General features: G+C 42.2%; 1 protein-coding gene across 33 annotated transcripts in view; it reads left to right on the top strand.

Moving 5' to 3' along the window:
- The window catches only part of ank1a (ankyrin 1, erythrocytic a), a 95,904-nt gene that overhangs the window by 36,081 nt on the left and 38,230 nt on the right, over positions 1-21,593 (top strand). For 20 of the 33 annotated variants that reach the window (XM_085786752.1, XM_085786754.1, XM_085786756.1 and 17 more), the window contains exon 2: positions 7,065-7,157. The exons of 6 other annotated variants lie outside the window; for them this stretch is intronic. In XM_085786752.1, the coding sequence (XP_085642878.1) occupies positions 7,065-7,157 (93 nt within the window). Of the gene's footprint in view, positions 1-7,064; positions 7,158-17,145; positions 17,338-18,225; positions 18,256-21,593 lie in introns of those variants that run through there. 7 more of the 33 variants (XM_085786778.1, XM_085786769.1, XM_085786770.1 and 4 more) reach the window with 2 other exon arrangements.

The following is a 21,593-nucleotide window of genomic DNA, read 5'->3' on the forward strand; positions in this document are numbered from 1 at the left end:
ACAGCTCTGGGCTGGCCCCATACAAAGGAGCAGACCTGAAAAGCACCATAATGAGGCACAGGCTGAAAGAAAAGGCATGTCTCTTTCCATTTCTCTGAGCGAAAAGAAAAGAGCAACATAAAAGAATAGAAGACAAGAAAGAAAGATGAAAATAAGCCTCTCAAATCCAGGTTTTTGGCTGCGCTGTCTCTTTGAGTTTATCTTTTTTTTCATGCATGTGTTTTATTATGGTAATGAATTGTTGGATAAAAATAGTCTGGGATGGAGGAACAACGGTTTTCAATGGAAAGAGGAGAAAAATAAGAGGGAGGGGCAGGAGGCACAGCCAAATGTCATTGATAAAACACATAAATAAATTTAAACTGTCTTCCCTCTTCGCTCAGACTGTCCATTTCTGTGTCTTCCTTCCTCCTTTTTTATCTTCTCTTGTTTGAACTTCTTCACTTTTTATTCCTCCTTGTCTTTTTTCATTGAGTATAACCTAAAATGACTTGTGATTACCCACAAAAACTTTGCTGCAGCCCTATAAATTGCTGCAGCACTTACACCCAGGCCTTTTTGTTAAAACACTCCCTCCACCCGCCGCCTCGACAATCTCCAAATAAGTATTCTCCAAGGAATACAAAACAAAAGTACAAACATAGCTGAAGATCAGCAGAGATTGTACTTTCCTCCCTGCTGCAGAGAACATCATGGCGATCTGTCCTCTGTGTCCTGTGATGTTAATCTTTTTTGCTTTAATGACCTTTGACCTCAACAAGTTCAAAGCACAGGGTGGGCCTGAGGGGAATCCTGAGGGGGCCAAGCAAATAAGAGGAACTTCCTTATCCTTAAGGTCTCACATCCTCAAACATATTTTATTGATCACTTACAAAACTGCATGACATGGCAAAAAGGAAAAAAAAATGCTGTCAAAATCGATGAAGTGAAAAGCAACAGAGATTCAAAGCACAAAGCGTAATGAAATTAACTGACCAGCAAGGGGGGATTTGCCTAACCTGAACTAGCTGAGTTTTTTACCACTTGGAGGCAGTACACCCTGTAGCAACATTATCATTCAGTATTTTTACAGTATGATCAGGTTTATAAAGCATCTTGCTTTTGTGCTTGGAAATATGATTTCCTGAAAAAAGTCTCATAACCAACACAAGTGCACAAACACACACAGTTGTGTTTTTGTCCACCTGAGAAATCAAAGTCCACTATCCTCTCTCCTTTGAGCTCTGTTTTTGGTCACTACCAACTGAGGGCATCTCTTGCTCTTATGCTGGTGAATGCTCCAGTATGTTCACGAGCTAACTGTTGTCTGGTTTAGTACTGAGATGCTGGCGTACAAAATCAAACAAAAACTGCTGCTTGTTGCGGCTGAATCACTGTGAGAATAAACCAAACCAGTGTTAATGCTGATGCACACCACTGTGGTGAAGACAGAACAAGAGTGAAGACACAGGTAGAGGTGGAGTGGACAGAGATGAAGACGGTGGCTGCACATACACAAGTATGTACCGAACATACAGAGAGTGAATGTGAGCCCAGATGGAGAGTTAGATGGAGTGAAAGGAAAAGAGGGCCGAGGTGATAGGTGGAGGTGACTGCACCATCCTTCCCTTTCATCCCACCTGGCGGCTCCACCTGTGCCCCTCCAGAATCCACCTCTCCTCTGCTGATGGAGCTGTGGCTGGTTGCTGCTGGGCACGGAGCTGGCAGCCCTCTCTGACATGCATTATTAATCAGGCTGTGATCTGCAGAGCTCTGCTGTTCATTCTCACCGTCGTCTCTTTACTCTCCACTTCTCTATCTGCACTCATTTACGCCTGCTTACATTCACTCATCTCAAATGTTTAAAACAGCTATGTTTAATTTATCGCTTTTTTGGCAAAAGAGGAGTTACAGGAAGTTTGTAATGCACCAAAGTTTATGTGCTTTATTTGGCTGAGTATCTTCCCATGCAAGAATTGTTGTTCGATAACAATAAAACACATACCTGGGCCATTGCATAACGCTCAAAAGGTTTTGAATTCCATACATTGACACATTGTCTGTCATTATCCTGACTAGTAAAGAAATCACAAGATGTAGTCAACAATGACATTTGCCCTGAAACCACCCACAGTGCTGTGAACAGTCAAGTCATCACCTCAGAGTTGAGCTGCTACATTATGCACTCAGACAGCCAGAGAGAATGAAATGAATAATGTGACTGGATGATTACCATTGTAATAAAAACACTTAGAATTATGTAATTCCTCATGTCAAGAGTATTAAGCTTTTTATTTTTGTACCTTTTTGAGACTGTGTGATACAATATCGATATATCGGCATATTGATGTCTGGATTTTTCATTCACATATTTCATATACTGTTTACACACAGATAAATTTTGATTATGTTTGTTTTTCAATTGTAGCCTAATTGGAATAATGTATTTGGACAGGATCATTTTATTAAATTGATATACAATTTCAGCAAAACTTTGAACATACAGCCTCCTTGCTACAACAACTCACATCCTGTTTTATGAATTGACTCCACGTTCATGTTTTCTGTTTAGCAACACACACAATTTTCTCTTTTTAATCACCCGTGTAGTTTATCACACCAGGCAAACATCCTCTGTGCTTCCCTGATACGATCAGTTAGGTCTTGTTGAAATAAGAGCTTGAGACCAGATAAGTCAGGTGTCTTATGGATTCTGAGAAGAGCTCTCTACGGCCAGGCACCTCAGTGAAGATGCTATCTTGTTGTATTTTTTTCTTTTCTTTTTTTCTTTGAGAGTTGAATAATTTAGTAGGGGTCCATTTAGTTTAGATACTGTGTCAGCCTTTTGCAAGGAACTAGCCAGGCATCGGCCTAGTTTGACTCATGATATTAAAGCTTGATTACCTGATGTTTGTCCTGTGCCTGATGATAATGGACAGGAGGATGGACAATCAAGGCAGAAGCTGATGCACTGCAGGACTAAAACAAACTGGACTGATGAATAGATGTTGTGAGAAAGACGCCTGGTTCTCAGTGCTACAGTCATTTGTATATCGCGGCTCCTCTTTATATCATTGGTTTCCCTGTTATCACAGAGGGGGTGTGAGTTATTGAGGCAGTGCAGGTTCATTGAGCAGCAGAGCTTCTCTTTCCCTGTGGAGTACTTGCTCTAATGAAAGCTCTGTGCACGACACTTCACAGGTTAGTGAAACCCTGCAGCTCAACCAGATACTCTACAGTATACAGTATATAGTGTAGTAATCCACATATGATCATGATAAACTCTGCTGCCGTCTTTAACAGATATATCTTTAAATATTCATTTGGTCCATTTTGCTTTGTCATTTTCCTCCCAACTCATGTGCACGCACTGCAAATGTTTTACAGGTTTCCTCTTTTTTTTTTACCTGTAAAACATGTCTTACACCAGAGAATGTACAGCATAAACCTAAATGACTCCTGCTATCCTTCACAATTTAACATGTTTTATACCCAAATCGTCAATACCTGGATTTGCTTACTTTTTGTTTTACCTCTGGATACAGGAAAGATTCATGCTATAGAGTGTTTTGCCCATTACTTCAACACATTACACATTATATCCAGAGGTCTTGGAAATTTGGGTTTTACATAGATAACTGAGGCCCTCATCAGATCGCAACCTCTCTTGATCTGCCAGATGGTGGCACTATAACTAACACGTACCTCTATATGGGTAACTGAAGCACAGCTTATTCATTTGGACACAAATTAGGTGGTTTTTGTATGACATTGTTGTGGACTTGTATGGTTTTGTATTATTTTATCCATGCACATTTACTGTGTGTGAATTTAAACCAGATCTGATATAAAATGTACTTTAATCATGTCTGTTGAGCCGGCTGTAGAGGGTCACAACAGTGTGTCAGTGGATTCATGTCGGACGGCTTTAGTCTGTAGCTCCACTCTAAGTCTACAACCTAATGTAGATGCATGCAACCCTGTGTTTATTTTGGGACTAATCAAGGAAAATAGATACAAGGTTGTATTATTGTATAGCAGTAACATGCAGCATGTCATTTTAATGCGCCCACACTAAGCCCAAAACAGTGCTGTCTACATTTTCATTTCTCTTCCAACACTTCTGTGATTGGAACTGCCTCACTTTATTTCTCTGATCCACCTGAAGTCATCTGTGTGTCAACACACAACAAATGATGCCTGCGAAACGGAAACACCAAGAAGTGATGTTTCACCACCAGTACCGCGCTTCCCAGTGGATTACTCTCTAATCATTCCTACACTTCTCCCTCTCACACACCCCTCTTTCTTTAATATGGGACTTTCTTTGACTTGCACTCTCTGGTTCTGTCCTCGGCGCTGCCAATGTCCCTCTGACTGTCAAGGATAAGCTGCAAATGAGGAGGAGAGGTAACAACAGCCTCCACCATGACCCCACTCCAAAGGCCATCCGCAGGGTTTAAAAGCCCATAAAGCAAACGCAGACAAAGTGATGTGTCCTATCTTTTTTCTTTCTGCTGAACATGACTCATATTGGTTGTCTTGTGCTTGTCTCTGAGTTTGATGTAAAGTTATACCCAAATGCCAAGAGGCTGCTAGTTAGTCGTCCAGAGACTACGAGTGTTATCCCTTTATCCCTCTAATCTACAGCGTAACGGTTTGAGTTCCCTCAGAGGCTCCCACAGGCTCCGCGGCAAATGGCCTCGCACTCTTATCAGCACCTCTCTCCCCCTCTGCCTCACTCTGCACACCCCCCCACCCCCCCATGTTGCCCCCACCTCTCCCTCCCCCTTTCACCCCTCTCTCCCTGTCATCACTAGCCGTCTGCTACTTAATCCAATTATTCTTTTAAGCTGACACGCTCTGTAACTCACCACAAATTCTAAGGATTGATGCCGCTGTGCATCATGTACACACATCTACACACACACACACACACACACACATCTACACACACACACACAACCTCAGTCTCACAGACACAACCACATGCAGAGGCAGTGTTACTGAGCACTGTTACTACAAGTATTTCTCACCGATGAAGGTCGTGCAGAGTGCAAATTCATGCTTAGTTTGAAAAAAGGATCAAATGCACTATAGTGATTTCTGGGTGTACACTGTAGTGGCCCCCGTGTGCTTGTTTTGTCTATTTTGGGGTGTCCTAACAGAGGCTTTGGCCTCTGCTGTCACCCTCTGATTCACTGTACCCTTGAGGTGACTCTGTCTGTTTCTGTGTATTGTCCTCCACTTCCCTGCTATGTGTTTACCAGCTAATGCATCTGTCGCCGCAGACACACACCACCTGACAAAGAAGTGTGTGAGAGCGAGAGGATCAGATGTCCTCACAAGTGTAGAGAGAAATTATTGTCTGATTATATCTGTTTCTCACCTCATAATTTTTTATTCGGGTTAAGGTTTGAATTTAGTGGAAATTAAAATTTGGTTTAGATTTACATTTGTATAATATTTGTATGTTGTCCGACTATGTGTCTCTAATTCATCACGTAGCCCTAAGGTTAGGCCTGCACTAAGTCTCTAAGTGTCCCTGCACAATTATCCACACTCTGTCTCGTCATGATCTTTGAAGCCAACAGTTTTCTCCTTCACTCAACAGTTCCTGTGCTAAATGGTCCTTCAGTGTCGGACTAAATGTTATTTTGCAATGTCAACATACAGTAAGACAGCCCGCATCACTGCGTCTTAAAAACATAGCACAAATACTGTAAGATTTGCTGGCATAAAGTAAATATTAAATGTGCAGTAGCAGCCATGACAGGCTAATTAATCTATGGATTCTAGGATTTCACCCCAGTGCAAATCTTGACAAAAATTTCTGCGGCGAAGGGGCAGTGAGCAGAACAAAAGGAGCTGTGTTTGGTTGTTTTCGGTGCTGACGCGACAACAGTCAAAAGTAACAGATGGGGGGTATGCTGGGTGTGTGCGTGTGTTTGAAGAGTTGGCTACAGTGCGTGTTTGATCCGAATCACAACTGAGGGAGTCCGAGCAGAGATCTGTAACTGTCCCGCTGTCTGAAGGGAGATTGTCTGTTTGTTTTATTGTCTGATTTGCTGAGAGGAGCAGACAGTTGTGTCTTTTTCTAGGAAGAAACAAAACAAAACAACTGTTATCTGGTTATTGTCTGGAGCTCACAGACGTTTGTTGGCTGCTTTTTTATGAATTATTGATGTTTCAACCATTCCTGTTGTTTCTGTGCCTTTTGTATATCTATTATTGTCTTATGATCTTTAATTGTGTATATACTGTTTTATGAAGAAAATTGTAATGTGTCTTTGTCAAAAAAAAAAAAACCAGCACTGACGTACATACAGTGTTTCTGTTTGTGTGTTAACTGTGTTGAAGATATATTTCTGTTGTGTTTTTTGTACGGCACATACTACAGTATGTGGTTGCACATTTCTGTGTGTGAATCTTGGGTAAGTACACAACATTTTTTGTGTCCAGATTGAACAAGCGTGATACAAAGGACTTGCTCCAAAATGTGTAGGTCGGAGCTTTTCCACAGAGGTACAGCCGATCCATCTGTGAACCACAAACCATCGACACCAGATCCTCCTCCATCACCATCAGTGTGGCGTTGCCCAGCGATCACCACTGTATGTGTGATACCCTCGCGTCGCGCCGCATCGTGCTTCCACACTCATACCATTCATTCTAACCTGACCTGTTTCCTGCAGGGAGAGTTTTTGTTTTTGTTTTGTTTTTTTCTAAAGGGGGGTTGGAGGGAGGGATTGGACAAGCAGGATGGGATGGGGTGGGTTTGGTTTGGGTGGGGCAGGGTGTGGTGGGGTGGTTCCTCTTCCTGCTCTCTTCCTCCTCTCCTCTCCCTCCCTTCCTCCCTCATCTTGTTTTCCTTTACCTGTGTCCCAATTAAATGTTCACCTGTTCCTCTTTGAATCTTTCTCATTTCTCTGCCATTGTTTTCTGTCCACTCTGTTGCTCTCCTCTGCCCCCTCCCCAACCTCTTCTTTCTTACTCTCTTCTTCTTTCTGTTCTGTCTCTCCATCTCTCTGCTTCTCACTGTTGCGATTAACCGGGCTCTATCTTTATGTCGTATGTCCTTTTAGGCCCACGCCGTGCATCGCTGGCTAATCGATCAGGACAGTAGTGTGAGCTCTGAGATGCCGGATGGCCAAGGAGTATGGCACTATGATGATGAAGTAAATATCTGCAACACGTATATCTGGCTTTTCCTATTTCTATATATCTATATGTATATCTATATATATATATATTCTGTATTTATGACCATCTTGTATCTGTCACTTAAAGTTTGTGTCACTGTTGTTGCTCTGCTGTTGTTGTTGTTTTCTATCTTTATCTCTTATTTTTGTTGTGTGTTGCTTATGGTATTGTAGTTCTGGTTCCTTTGACTTTCTAGTGTTGCTGTTGTGCTGTGAGCTGATTCAGTCAGGTGTCATGGGATCAGGCTGGAGCTTTTTCTTTGTTCCTGTCCTTGCTTGATGTATTGTACTAACTTGCTGATTTTAGTTTTTTCATTAGTTTTTTCTTTTTCTTTTTTTTGCGTTCTTTCTTTTAGTTTCACATATTTCTATATAACATGAGTGTGTATCTGTAACTATATCTACATCTATATCGGTGTCTGTGATTTCTCTGAAATTAATGTTCACGAGCAGCATATTACATGGCAAGAGTCCACGGGCAAAATATAGCTTTATATAATTTCCATAGACTTCGATACAAGTTTCAATGTACTGTAGTACGTCTGCGTTTCCTGCCGCATCTAGTATTTCACACAACACAGGTTTACAGTAGTGATAACAGACAACAGTCCATGTATTTTTCCTGTGGGTTCTTCTGATTTAAAAAATATGCTTGTGTCATTTGTACCACTGTGTTCGTGTTTAGGGTTAAATCAATGTGTGTGTGTGAGTGTTTGCTAGAAAGAGCAAAACGGAGAAAGTGTGAGTGTGTGTAAGCGTGTGTTCAGGGCGTTGGGTTGAACTCTCTCAGTGAGGTTGTGTGCATGCCTCGTTTCCGTCCTTGCATGGCTTCAACCTGTGTATTGGTATAAAATGTGATGTGATGTGATTGTGAATGTCCTTCTGTGTTGTGTCTGTGCCTCGGTCTGTGTTTGTGTATTTTCCATTGTGGTGTTCCTGTTGAGTTGTTGTAGATGTTGTGGTTCTGCCTTGCCTTTGCCTGTGACTTTGATGCGTCAGTGTCATGTATTGTGGCTGTTTCCTGTGTGCATTTTCTCATGTCATGTGCTGTGCCTGTGTTTTGTCTGGTTTTATCTGTTTAAACAGTCTGGGATATGTTTGCCAAAGGTTTTATTGCACATACTGTATCTAGCAGATGATCTTGAATCTATTGTCACTTGATGGAGAAGAGATCATCTAAGTGCAATAAAGCTGCTGGGAAACTTGTTCCAGACGACTCTTGCCCCTGATGATTTCCCCTCAAACCTAGCCCCCCCCCCCCTGCGCTCATGTGAAAAACCTAACCTACTGTACTCCCCCGATCTCCATATTGCTCCCAAACCCTCTGGAGCATTATTGGGTCTACCTTTTACAAAAAAGCAAAACCACGTAAAAGTGCACAGACAAAAGAACAAATCACCAAAATGATGGGGTGAACACATTTTACATAGAAAGAAGGTAACACTTAGAAGGCAAGTGGATGTGTATGGAAACTACCATCAGTAACAGTTTTCCCTGGCCATTGGCCCAACACAACAATATGGAGTATTGTCTTTCCCTCGATGCTCATGAATGCGAGTGCATTGGGCAATTGTGTTTTTACCTTTTTTGTTTTGAATGTTCTTTTCCTTTTTGTGTGAATGGGCAAAAGATAACATTTTATTTCATTAATTTATCCGTCAGGACTGTAAACATCATCTGTTAATAACTACAGATCCAATCCTGTTGTGACTAATGTTCATTTGACTGGTTTACTAATAATATAAAGTGAGGAGGCAGAGTAGAACAAAGAATAGGGAGGTGGGGGGTCCCGTGCCATTTTTGGAAAGGAAATGAGGTGATTGCTGGGTGGGAGCAGAGACATATCAACACTATTTTACCCAGAGTTCAAAGGCAGAGAGAAATAGTGGTGCAGTGACAGATCATCCTGAAGAGCCCAGACCCCGTCACTGGCCCTGTCCCAGCACAGCAGAGAAAAACAACAGCAGCATAAACCAACTCCCTGCAACAGGGGGTCTGCATCCCCAACTAGTGTTTACTTGATTGTGGTCCTACAATTCAGGTCAGGTGAGGACGCAATGAGCCCAAAAAGTGTTTGCAGCCGGCCCTATATCGACTCGGGCGGCCATTTGCTGCATTTCATTCCCTTTCTCTCTGCCTTCCCATTTCCTGTCTCTCTACTACTACACTATCGATTAAAGGCAACCCTCCCCTCCCCCAAAAAAGAAAGAAAAGGAAAAAAGATTTGACTAACCTGGAAGTGTGTTCAGATCATGATCATCTGACTCATTTTCAATAAAATGAACCTGGCAATGGCAGGGTCACTGAGTTCAGAGATTTTAGCAGATGATGTAGTGAAAAAATATTATCATAACCAAGAAAAACCAACTGGCCAAAGTTGTAATACACAATAGGTTCCCTCCAACTTAATTTTATTGTTCTCTGCTTGGGGGAAGGGGGTAGGTCCACAAGCATTCAGTACAATGCAGATTGGTCAGTCAGCATCTTAGTGATTGAAACTCTCACCAATCCACAAACTGGTCGCACAAACCAAGACTCTTTCCCTGAGGGCCGATTTAATCTCTGCAAAAATCTTTCATCAAATGCCCCATCCTACCCCGCCCCCTCCTGTAACACAGAATTGTGAGATGTCAAAGGTCTGTGTAAAGGCGCCGTCCCCTTTGCCACCATTAATAGTTAGTGGGCCCGGAGAATATCCCCTATCATCCCACAGTTCTAATTACCCCTCAGTGAGTCCTTGGAGACAGATGCCCAGGGAGCCAAGCCCAATTCGTCACAGTGCGGCTGCATGGCAGACTCAATATGAAAAAAAAGCAAACTGTCACACTCTGCACTGTCACATAAATTCTCCCCCGTCTCAGTTTCTCTGTTCCAGCTGCTCCCCAGCCCACTGTAGATGCAGACTACATTAGGAAGCCCATTCATGTCCAGCCACCAGCAGTTGGCTGTAATTTGTTTCGGCTAGGGGGGCAGAGTTTAATTTACATGTGAAAGGCCACGGCGTATTCAGATATTGTAACTCTCATTTTTGTCCCAGGGTTATTGATACCAGCTTCACAGAATTCAGATTAAAGGTAGAGGGGGCTTCACTGCCATTGTGCAACACTGCAAAAGTCGTGTAATAATGTCTCAGTTGGCCAGAAACCAAGTTTAGGAGGAAGACAGAAGAGCAGGGTTCTCCTCATCTTGCTGACCCATTAGAAAACAATGTTTTCTATCTTTTTGCAACAGTGAGACACCTCAAGGGAACAATGTGGCCTACAAAGAATACTTTCAATGGTGCCATCCAAACTAACTATAACCTAAATGGCTTTATGAAATGCAGACCACACCTCCTGTGCAAGGTGGTTCACTTAGTTAGCATAAAGCATTGCAGATGGCAAAAACTGAATGAATATAATTCTGTGAAATATGTATATATATATTCCCTCTCCAAGATGGATATTAGTCAGTGCAAATATAAAAGTGTGAAGCTGATTTTGTCACAAATGAGAGAGCAAGTGTGAGGATGAAATTGTGTACAGTTACAGTAACTTTCATTTTATAAACAAATATGTTGTGTGGTTATTATCACAAATTATCAAAGTTATCAACATCAACAATAAGCTTGTGTCAGCAGAGGAGTTATGAGTAGACAGTAGAAATCGATACATATCTGGATTGACACAAAGAATTGTGAAGTTGCATTGAGTTAGTGTCTAGCTGCTAACACAGCAGGAATGAACAGACTTTCTCACTTCACAACAATCAGATTAGACCCTTTTTTTCTTCTTTTTTCTTTTTTTTTATTCCTCTTTGAACTTCTTGACTCCACCTTGCTCACCTTTATGGTTTCACATTTCTTACATACTTCATTTGTTTTAATGTAATCAGTGTTATTTGTCTTCAGTACATTCATGACTTGTATTCCTTTACCCACATTTACTACTTTGAAATTATTTCATATGACATTAGTTTACCTTCAAATGGCACCATTGTTTTACCTTTTCCACTGAGATCTTAAGGCACTTTGAAGGCTTTTTTTTTGAGCGCGTTTACTTGAAAAAATGAGAGCGAAAGAGAGAAACTGAATGACAATCAATGTGCATGCGTGCGTGCGTGCATGTGCATGTGTTTTAGGTGAATGCGCAGAGTGCATGATAAAGGTGGACGTATACTCCAAAAGAAGTGCTGGTCGGAAAGTCTGAAAGCTGTAGAAAACTGCAATGGATAATCTTTGTGCTCAGATCGGCCAGCTGTGTAAACAGTAGGTGTAAAAACATGCACAGGTCTACAGTTCCTTTCACATTCATGCTACCACCCTGTGCGCATGAGCAATAATGAAGACCTGGCAGACTGTCTGAGAACAGAGACGGGCTAGGACACTTTTTGTCTCCTCAACATTTTCCAAGTCAAACCCTCACAGGTCGTGTTCAGCTCAAACCAGAACAGGAAAATCAAATAATATACTCCCTGTACCTGCAATCTTGTGCCATTTTATGTATTTTAGATTTGAATATTAGCAACAGCTATTATTGCCTCCCAAATGTGTTTTAGCCAAAACCTCCAGAGCGATTAAGTGGCTTTTAAAATGGCATAATTGTATTTATATTCAGGCAGCCCACCACCATTATGCCACAAACAAAAAGTTACTTTCAGGAGCCAAGTTCCAGAGTGGATTTTAGTATAGCAGCACAACCACAATCAGGAGTCAGGGGTGTAGATGAAGTGAAGAAAACAGCACTTTGTCTGAGTGAGATATGAAGATGCAGATTCTTGGTTTGGGTGTTAGATAATGAGTGTATAGGACAAGCAATGTATGACTGTAATTTTAATGTTTGCTGTAATTCCAATGTTTCACAGAAATGTCTGTGTTTTAGACCCACCTCTTAGTATGCAGGCAAAAGGTAGCACAGCCCAAATTACGCATATCACTATCTTGGGCCCCATCAGTCTTGAGCTGAGTTGCACCTCTGCTACTGATCTCGTCTTTCAGTGGCCGACCTACCTCCAGTTTAGAATTAGCCCACCGCCTCTCAACGACCAGCTCCTCAAACCCACTTCACTGTAAATGTCTTATCAAGAGAAAAAAGAAGGTCCAAATACATGAACTTGGCCACCCAACATGTTCGGTCGACAAGTTGCACGACCTTGTTCGGTTTGAGTATACCGCTGCCTGGACTGTATATCTGCATATGGAAGGTTGCTGGGAGCTGCATATATGTGTGATGACCTTGAGTGAGTGTGTGTTATGCACCTGCATGTACTGGACTGTAGGTGAATGCGTGTGTGTGCGTGAGATGGTGCAGGTGTGGTGTGTGTTTGCGAGTGTGTGTTTGAATGTGTTTGTGTGTGAGGCAGCAAACTGAAAGGAGGCCGTTGGGTAATTGGCCTCGGTTTTATCATTTTCCTTTTGACTTCTCCTGATTGACGAGAGCATCTCCCTTGATTGCTTGTATGTAATATTTATCAACGTATCAATCTCAGATACAGCAGCATCTCCGAGGCAGCAAATATTAACTGTTATGAATATTAACTATCAAATATTTCTTTGTTGAGTAAGAGCTGCCCATACATCGATTCCTGAATGGATCCGTCTTTACTGTAGTCAGCCACTTGTAGATAACATGATAGAAGGTGTGTTTATAATGGGGAGGGGGGTGTTCAGGGTCTGACTCAGCAAAGCTGTGCAGATGAAGATGCCATCATACTGTCAACAAGACTGTGGAAGAAGATACTGTACTCACACAGACTCGGTAACGCTCCCCAGGCAAATTTATTTATCACCACAGTCGCCTCTGTGCCCCAGGCGTCCACTCTTCTCTCCGCTCTGCCGTGTACTTCTCGCTCTTTCCATCCATCTCGTCTTTCATCTTTTCATTCCCGGCCTGTTTCCTCTCCGCTTCCACTCTTTATGGTGAGAAATGAGGCTGCTGCCGCACTGAGGCAAGCTGAAACAAATGTTTGGAAATGCCACCGTCGCAATGAAAATGGTAATGGAATACTGTAAGGCTTACAGCTGACACAGAAAGACTTAAAACTAAGCGCACTGAGAACATTTTACCACAAAAAGACAAAACATCTGACGAAAAGATTGTGTAGAGAAACAATTTCTGTAAAGAGCCTTACATTAATGCACTCATTTAGCTGTGAACTGTTTAATCATCAGATTTAGTGTGTTGAGTGCTGAGCATCATACAGAGAGGTGTTTGTAATGATGAAACATTGGAGTGGCTTTGTGCCATATTTCTCCTCAAAGGACACACAACAGTTGATATTCTCTGGGGACTTAAAGTAGGATTTCATTATGTTCCACTTTAACAGAGTCACGTCAACAGTGGCAGGTGAACTCGTAGTTTCATGACAGTACATTAGGTCTGAATAGAGTCTGAAAACTTGGGCCAGCTGTATTAACCAGTCTGATTGAATTATGGTCTGGCAGCTTGGATCCTGCCTGATGCTGACTCTAGCCCCGTTGTGAGTGATGGTTTGGGCCTTTGTTTTAAATTATGGAGTCTGTGTTCTCAGCTAGTGCTCAGATGTTACATACATACAGAGAGAGAACGAGTGGAGTTGTGAAGACTCCTTCTTTTCACAGTGATGCCCTTTCTCTCTCTTCTTGCACATCTTCACTCTGAATTTCCCCATCTCCACTTCTCCACTTATGAAGATTAATGGGAGCCCGGCCGTGCGCAGACATATTGCCGCTGTCATTCTTCTCTATTGCCTTCATCTTTTCTGCTCTCTTTCTTCTTCTGAGTATTTCTAACTCCCTGTTTTTGTCTTCCACAGGTCAGTCTGCCTTTGTCACGTTGAGGCACATGTGCACTTGTTGAGGCTGCTTTGTGTACCGTATGTACTGTATGATACTATGCATGTGTAATTGAGCCGGGTATGTGTGCTCTCTGGCATGTGATATGTAATCTGCCTGCAGAGTAAAGGCAGTTTTAACATCCGCCGCTGTTTATGCCGAGTTAAACCGCGCCTCTGATGGTTCAGAGGCCAGAGAAGCTTAATGTAGTTTGTGAAGAGCAGCTGAAGCACAGGATAAGAGGCTGAATGTGTGTGGTGTGAATGTCAGTTTTGTGCCAGAGCTGCAGTAATCAGCCCGGCCCAGCCCATACTCTCTTGGAAGCTGCTGTAGAGCCACATGCTGCCACTAGAGGGCTGATCCGTCAACATAGAAGCATCTTTATAAGATAATGTAGCCTATACAGTTTTTAATTTTAAATACTGTAGATTATTCTGCCTCTTTTCTGTTTTGGAGAACAGCCTCTCCAAATAATATTATAAATAAAATACACACAATACACAATTAGTTTTATACTGGATGATTTTTCCTTGTTTTTATCCCCCAAAATGGTAACCATAGTTAGCATTAGCATTACAGTCTTTGCAACTGCTTGGTTACGATACCCTCTGTTTGTCAGGAGAGTAAATAGACTATTACATGAGGTTATTAATGTGTCTATAGCCACTTTGTTTTAACAGTGAGTGGTGAATATAATTACCAGCAGCACAAATAATCCTTCCCTGGATGCACTGAATAGTTGAATTGATCCACCTTGGCTTGGTTTTGTAGAAAGATGGACATGATGGTTGATTGAAGCATCGAGGAGAGATGGAAATATTGCAGATTGAATTTCATCTTTACCACCCAAATAATTATATTTTTGATGCTTAAAATTTAGATACTGTATGTTTGTATCATCTGTTTGGCGATAGGCTGAGTTGAAGACAGACAGTTGACAGACAACCAGTGTTTATGTTGATTCCTCCCCCATCTTTTCAACTCTAGTCTCTGTTCTCTGAGACATCAGGACACGGGCAATAAACCACCACAAGCAGCACACGTGGACAGCTGTAGCCCTTTATCCTGCCAACAAGAGGGGCTCGACACAGGGTGCAGAGGGCACGTCTGTCCCAAACCTAAATCAACTCGGTTACAAAACAGGAGTGTGGCCTGTGTGTTATAATGACCTGAAACCACAGACTCTGACAGACTGTGAGTCCTGCCTACTGCCTTTTTTGTGTTTCTGAACTCAGTGTCTCTCCCAGTGATGTTGAAAAATATGTAGAAATATTTTTGCTTTAAAAGATAACTAGAGTCTGAAATCTTTTCTACTCCATCGACTCTCTCAGCCACTCTTCTCAATCTTGAATATAGAACTTACAAAGAAAATTCAAAGAAGCAGTTTTCGCTTGTTGTAATAATTTCTCATGCCCATATTGATCATTAAAGATTAATTCTTTACATGACACAATCCTCACTCCTTCCTCTGTGTACAAATGTATTCCAAACTTTATCTAAAGATGTTGGGGTCTTCAGTAGTCAAATCAGGAGGGTATTTTTCAGAGTTGGGCTTTTTAAAATAAATACATTTCCTTCTACAGACTGTTCCTGTTGGAGGGAAGTAGTTAGGATACTTAAACTCAGAGTGCTGTGGCCTTGTTTCAGCTTCAGATAAACTTCTGAATACATCTTTACACAGATTGAGGACTGTTGTTCACTGTCGCTGACACTGGGCTCTTGACTATTGTTTTACACAGGCTAAGTGTTGAACATTACTGGCCTCCAAACTAGTTTTGGTCACCCACCCTGCTTGTTCACACACATTTTAAACTCAGATTTAAGCAGGTGAATGTGAAGAAATGCATCAGTCTGCTCAATGATGCTCAAACACTGCAGTGAAGTCACATGAAGCAGAACACATTTCTGATTGGAAGAGGACTTCAAGTGATTGGTGCTTGGTAAACACACCTAGAGAAAATCTCCATCACCTACTTGACTCTGCCACATCAAGGAGCTCTTATAGGACAAATGATATGTTATCATCCCTGTTCCAACACAAGTTGAGTTACTTTCTTGAGACTGAGCCAGAGGAGGTTTTTTTCTCAAGAGTTGCAGTCTCTTTCCATGGAGGACCACAGGATAATTTGTCATGTCTTCATGGACATTAGTGTCCGTAGCCCCCTGCCCCACATTCTTTGGCAGCAGAGCTCTCATCACTGTCCAAACTCAATACTGTGGACAGGAGAGACATCCCACGTGATGTTTTTGCCCAGGTCACGGTCCAGTGGCACTGAGTAGTGCGTAGCCTTCTTTCTACATTGCCCCCTCCTTCCCCTCTCCTACAAGCATTTATCTCTCTGCATGGTTTTGGCAGCGATGTGCTTTTCCCAGCATTTAGCCAGGAGAGGGAGCGAGGAGGGGAGAGGTAGAGAAAAGGAGGCCTTTTCAAGCGAGGAATGACGGACGCTTTATTAAAAGAGGCAGGGCCTTTTGAGAGGCTGGCCCCTCCGTCCTTCCCCCCGCCCCGTGTGTCTGGCCCATTGTCACGGCGAGGTGGCAGCAACCCCCCCCCTCGCCAAGCGCTTTGTCACTGTAAGTCACCTCACAGACTGAAACAGACCCGCTCCGAAAAACACACCCATTCTCCACAGTAACTCTACGCTATTTTGGTATTGCCTGGTCCGTGAAAAAAAATTATTGTCTGGCTGTCACAAAACATACAGGAGACACAGAGACGGGCGTGACGTGTTGGTAAGACGGGACAGGAGAATGGAGGGATAAAGTTGGGGTGACACACAGTGTTGGGGTGCAACAAAACCTGAAAGGTGGAGAGGATAGTTGAGGTGGAGAGCAGAACATAGACTCTGATGGAGGGCAGAGGAAAGATAGATGGAGATGGTGGAGGAAAAATGAAGAGAAGTTTAGGCAGAGTTAGAAAAATTAAGTAAGAGAGTAAAGTTGCCAAAATGCACCAGGATGTAGGGAGGAAACCCAGAGTGAAGAGTGTGGGGCACCCATTTGTTTGTGTGTGTGTGTGTGTGTGTGTGTGTGAAATGTGTGTCTTTAGATACAGGCAGCATTCCTCCAGAGATAAACCCTTGGGCCCCCCGTCCCCTCAACCCCCACCCTCCTCAGTCTCTCCACCCACCATGCTTACTCAAGTGTGTGCGTCTGTGTGTGTGTAAGTGTGGGGTGTGTGGGGTGTGTGTGTGTGTGTGTGTATGTGTGTCCGTGTTTACGTCGGACGGGGGTCTGCGTGCTCTGTGCAGCAGCAATTGCAGGGGGCAACAGAAAAGACAGCTGTGTGTTTGAGAGAAACAGAAAACGTAAGAAAGCGAGAGTGGAGGGCCAACAGGCATGCCAGTCAAGACCGTCACTTTTGGAGTGAGTACCACAAACTCTGCTGTTCTCTGTCTCCTCTCACCTTCCTCCCTCTATATGCTCTCACTTCGTCTCTTTTCCTGTCACTCTCACTGTCTCTTCATATTATATCTCTCTACCTGTACACTTCTCCATCACTCTTGTTTTATTGCCGTCTTTTTTTTTCTTTTTACAATGTTTTGCTCTGCTTTAAAAACCTCGGTTGCATTTTCTCAGATGTAATGCACCTGCCAGTGCTCACTGTCTTTATCCTTTCACATCAGACAGTGATGGGCCAGGACTTTTGTCACTGGCTTAGTTCCCAGGTTTAAATCCATTTCTTTCAAACATATTTTGTCTCTAGCATATGAATATTAATATATTATTTACTCTTTGTCCTTTTTGTTAAAGGCCCTTTTTATTTATCCTGTGAATGCCTCTATGTATTTGCTCTGTTTACTAAGTAACTTACTTGTTCTCCATCCCTTTACATCCACTGCTTTGGAGTCATTGCGCTGGCTCTGCTTTCAGTGATTATTCTTGTTTTTATTCTGAAATAGTTCATTCTCTTTGAGTGTAAGAGAAAAATGAGTGTTGACAGAAAACAAGAGAGATTCAGGTTATGGCTTAATAAGAAAGTGAATCGTCGCTTTCTTATTGGAGTCTAACTTTTAATGATTTTAATGTAAAAGAAACATTGGAGCATTAAAAACATAGTGAGTCAAGTGCGTACAGACCCAAACATAAACTCACCTCTTCAGATGGAGCCTCCCATTGGGAGGGAACTGAAAAGTTGTGATGCATGTGCATCCAAGATTAGGGAAAGTGCGTAGGAGCGTGGGTGTGTATCATGTTCTGTTTTCCTCCTTAATCTCGTTTCTGACTTTATTTGTTCCTCTGTTTGATGTTCAGATTGTATGATGTCAACCAGGATTAGCTGTGGTAAGTAAACTAGAGGTCAGTAAACTGATTAGCGGGTCGATTAATTAGATTCTTTCAGCGTGGCCTCACTGAAGACTATAGACTATTTTATCTACTGAGCCAGCAGAGCAAATGGCAACACAGGCCACACGATCACTAGGCCCTGCTGTGTGCATATGAACGTAATTTTGTGTCAACCGGAGTTTACCTGGGGTTAATAGCAGAAGCAGTTACTGTGAGGTTTTACTGTAGATGATGCAACTTGTAGAAATTTGCCACTGCAGTCAATTTGCAATGCTGTCAGAAGTTTATTTATCTCAGAGCCCACTGAGCAAGACCGATGCAGTCTTTCATCCTTATTTCTTCTTGAGTACAACATAACTTTTCCAATAGTCAATTGAAATATCCAGAACAGCATTGCATAAATGAGAAAAATAATGAGAAGTGGAGAAATAAGTACTCTATGCTTAATTCTGCTCTGAATTTAGATGACTAATATCATAAAAGTACCAGTAAAGACAGTCTTCATGCAGAACCTGCAAACACAATTTTAATGTTGTAGCAGGTGTAGTTTGAGCTGCTTTTAGTTTCACTACAGAGTGATAATTCAGAACATTGATTAATCTTATTTGTACCAAAACACAATTTACTGTATGAACTTAGCAAATGTAAAAAAAAAAAAATATATATATATATATATATATATATATATATTAATCAGATAGAAGCTAAGAAGCTTTTCTCTTCAAATGTCCAATTTTCTTTCCACCACTGCAAAAGGGTGCTCACAATACCTCTGAGCATTCACTGTCATCTGTAGCCATTTAAGCAGGTGTGACGCTAAAGCCCTGTTCAGTTTACAGTGTGAATATACCCCCAGCTAGATAAAAAATGTTGTGCTAGAGTTTAGTTTTATAGATTTAAGATCGGTCCAACATCTGGACTGGAGTTACTTATATTCTTATGATCTAATCTTTTAGTCCCTCAATCTGCTATATTCTCTGGTGTTGTGTTATTGTGCAGTTAAACACATATTGTTTACCCTATCCTGATCCCGTCCTCCATAGGGTTCGAACCCTATCTCCACCCTATGGCTTTCACCCTCTTTGTCATCCCCACAAGAGATCACAGTAACCATGACAATCTCATCTACAAGCGCAGAGGCTGCAGCAGGGCAAGATATAAAGAGACAATCAATGAGTACGGCAGGGACAAACAGTGGGATACAGAGGGGTGGGGCAGGGGGGCTGGGAGTGTGAGAAAGTAAATAGTAAAAATGGGACAAGACGCTTCGCCACATACGGGGGATAGAAACAGACAGACAAACGGTTGGACAGACGAGCAGATTTACATACAGGCAGACAGCGTTGAGTGGGGGAATGTAACAGCTCCATCCCAGTGGCCCTGCTCGCCTGCTTCCTGTAAATGTATCCATAGCTGAGCGGTCCCACGGGTCTCGGTCTGACTGACTCTATACTTACTACATCTCTGTAGCCGGAAACAGCCCGCTGCCTGCCCAACCTCCTCAAGCGGCCTGAGAGATGAAGGCAACGATGGAGGCCAGAGGGGAAAAAAAAGGACAAAGAACGAAAATCAATTTCTAGAACAAATGCAAGTCAGCAGAAATGGGTGATGGAATAGCTGTTTAAGCACTCTGCAGGAATTTCCATATCCGCCGTTCAGTGCTTCCCTTCAATGTATAGAACCCATCCAGTCTCACTGTTTAGTTTAACTACATTTAGATATTGAGTTTAACAGGAAAAAAGGGTTAATTTGGTGGACTTGTAGGACTTGTGATATGCCGAACATACAGTACGTATGCACCTTATTTTCACCTCTTCTGCTGGGTGTACAAAGAGCTGCCGTGGCACTTAAAATATTCATGATTTGCACATGATGCTGTGTCAGCAATTTATGTTGTTGTGTGTGTTTGGAAGTGTGTGTGTGTGTGTGTGTGTGTGTGTGTGTGTGTGTGAGAGAGAGAGAGAGAGAAAGAGACAAGGAGAGAGGTGGAGTGGGATGTTTTCTGTATTGTGACTTTTATGTTAATTTTAATAGAAATGCTGAGATTCTTTGAGGTGGATAATAGTTTCATATCCCAGAAAGCTCACCCTGATCTTTGACTTAGAGATTCTGGCATTGACATTCGATGGGAGACCTCCAGGATTTGTGTCTGGATTGCATTTCTTCAGCAATGAGACCTTTTCAGATGTGTAACTTGTCTAGACTGTTTGGAGGAACCCATTAATTTTACCCGGAGGTCCCCACGATAAGTTGAGGGGTAAAGGGGATTTAAAGTATGAGGAGAATTTATTTTTATTTCTGTGACATTTCTTACAGCTCGTCCATCTCTCTGCTTTTTGGATTTTTTTCTTGTGCAATACTGTCGTGACTTTGAAAATCCCTGATATTTAACAATCTGATGATCTGATTAAATAAGTTGAACTGCGTAGTGTAAGTCCTAACCTGTGATGAGGCACTGCAAGTAGCCACGTAACAAACTAAAAAAACAAGTTGAAACTGTAGCCGCAAGTGGGCATCAACTCTATTTTTGCTTGATCATATCAATATAGCACAATGAGCAAGAAACTGTGGGTGATTGACTTTTGAGTCACATTAATCTGCTTCCATTTCTAAAATCACAAGAAATCCACAAAGAAATGTGTCAACTTGCTACTGATGAAATAGATTGAACACTTTACTGTGGTGAAGCGACTCTAGTTAGTTTTGCACATTGCTATTACAGTATATCAACAAAGGCAGACAAGAAAGAAGCTACTGTGCTTGCAGAGCAGCAATGTAGTACTGTATGTGGATGTAATCTTGCATACAGCCACTGCAAAGAGATAGAGAGGGAACAGTTTACACAGAGATTTGATGCAGATGGAGAGAAAACATAGTGAAGCTCTAACAGCCATTTTTATGTCCATTGTGAACACATGACAGCATGTTCCCAAATCCATTACAATTCGATCACAAACACAGTTTCTGCTGCTCCCATTACTGCCTCGCATTGTCTTATTTCTCCCCCCGTCTCGTACACACACACACACAGCCGATCTGGTTCCACCACAAATCGCCACAAATGCACGATCGTTGTTTTGTTGGAAATTGTGATTCTTCAGATCTCAGTGTGCGTTCGACATCCACGTCATGGCTGTGGATGATGATCTCAGGCTTTCCTCCTTGTGCACACAAACCTATACATGTGTACACGTTGAGTTTGCGAACACTGCAGTCCACCAGCGAGGAGGTGATGTCATTCTGTCTGCTGCAGCACCAGCAGAGGAGGCAAGCGATGAGGGGAGGGGGGGCAGAGAGAGAGAGAGATAGAGAGAGGAGGGAAAGAAGGCAACAAG

The sequence above is a fragment of the Trachurus japonicus genome, chromosome 9 (assembly GCF_045865225.1).
Source record: "Trachurus japonicus isolate A0001 chromosome 9, Traja_1.0".
NCBI classification, from domain to species: Eukaryota; Metazoa; Chordata; class Actinopteri; order Carangiformes; family Carangidae; genus Trachurus; species Trachurus japonicus.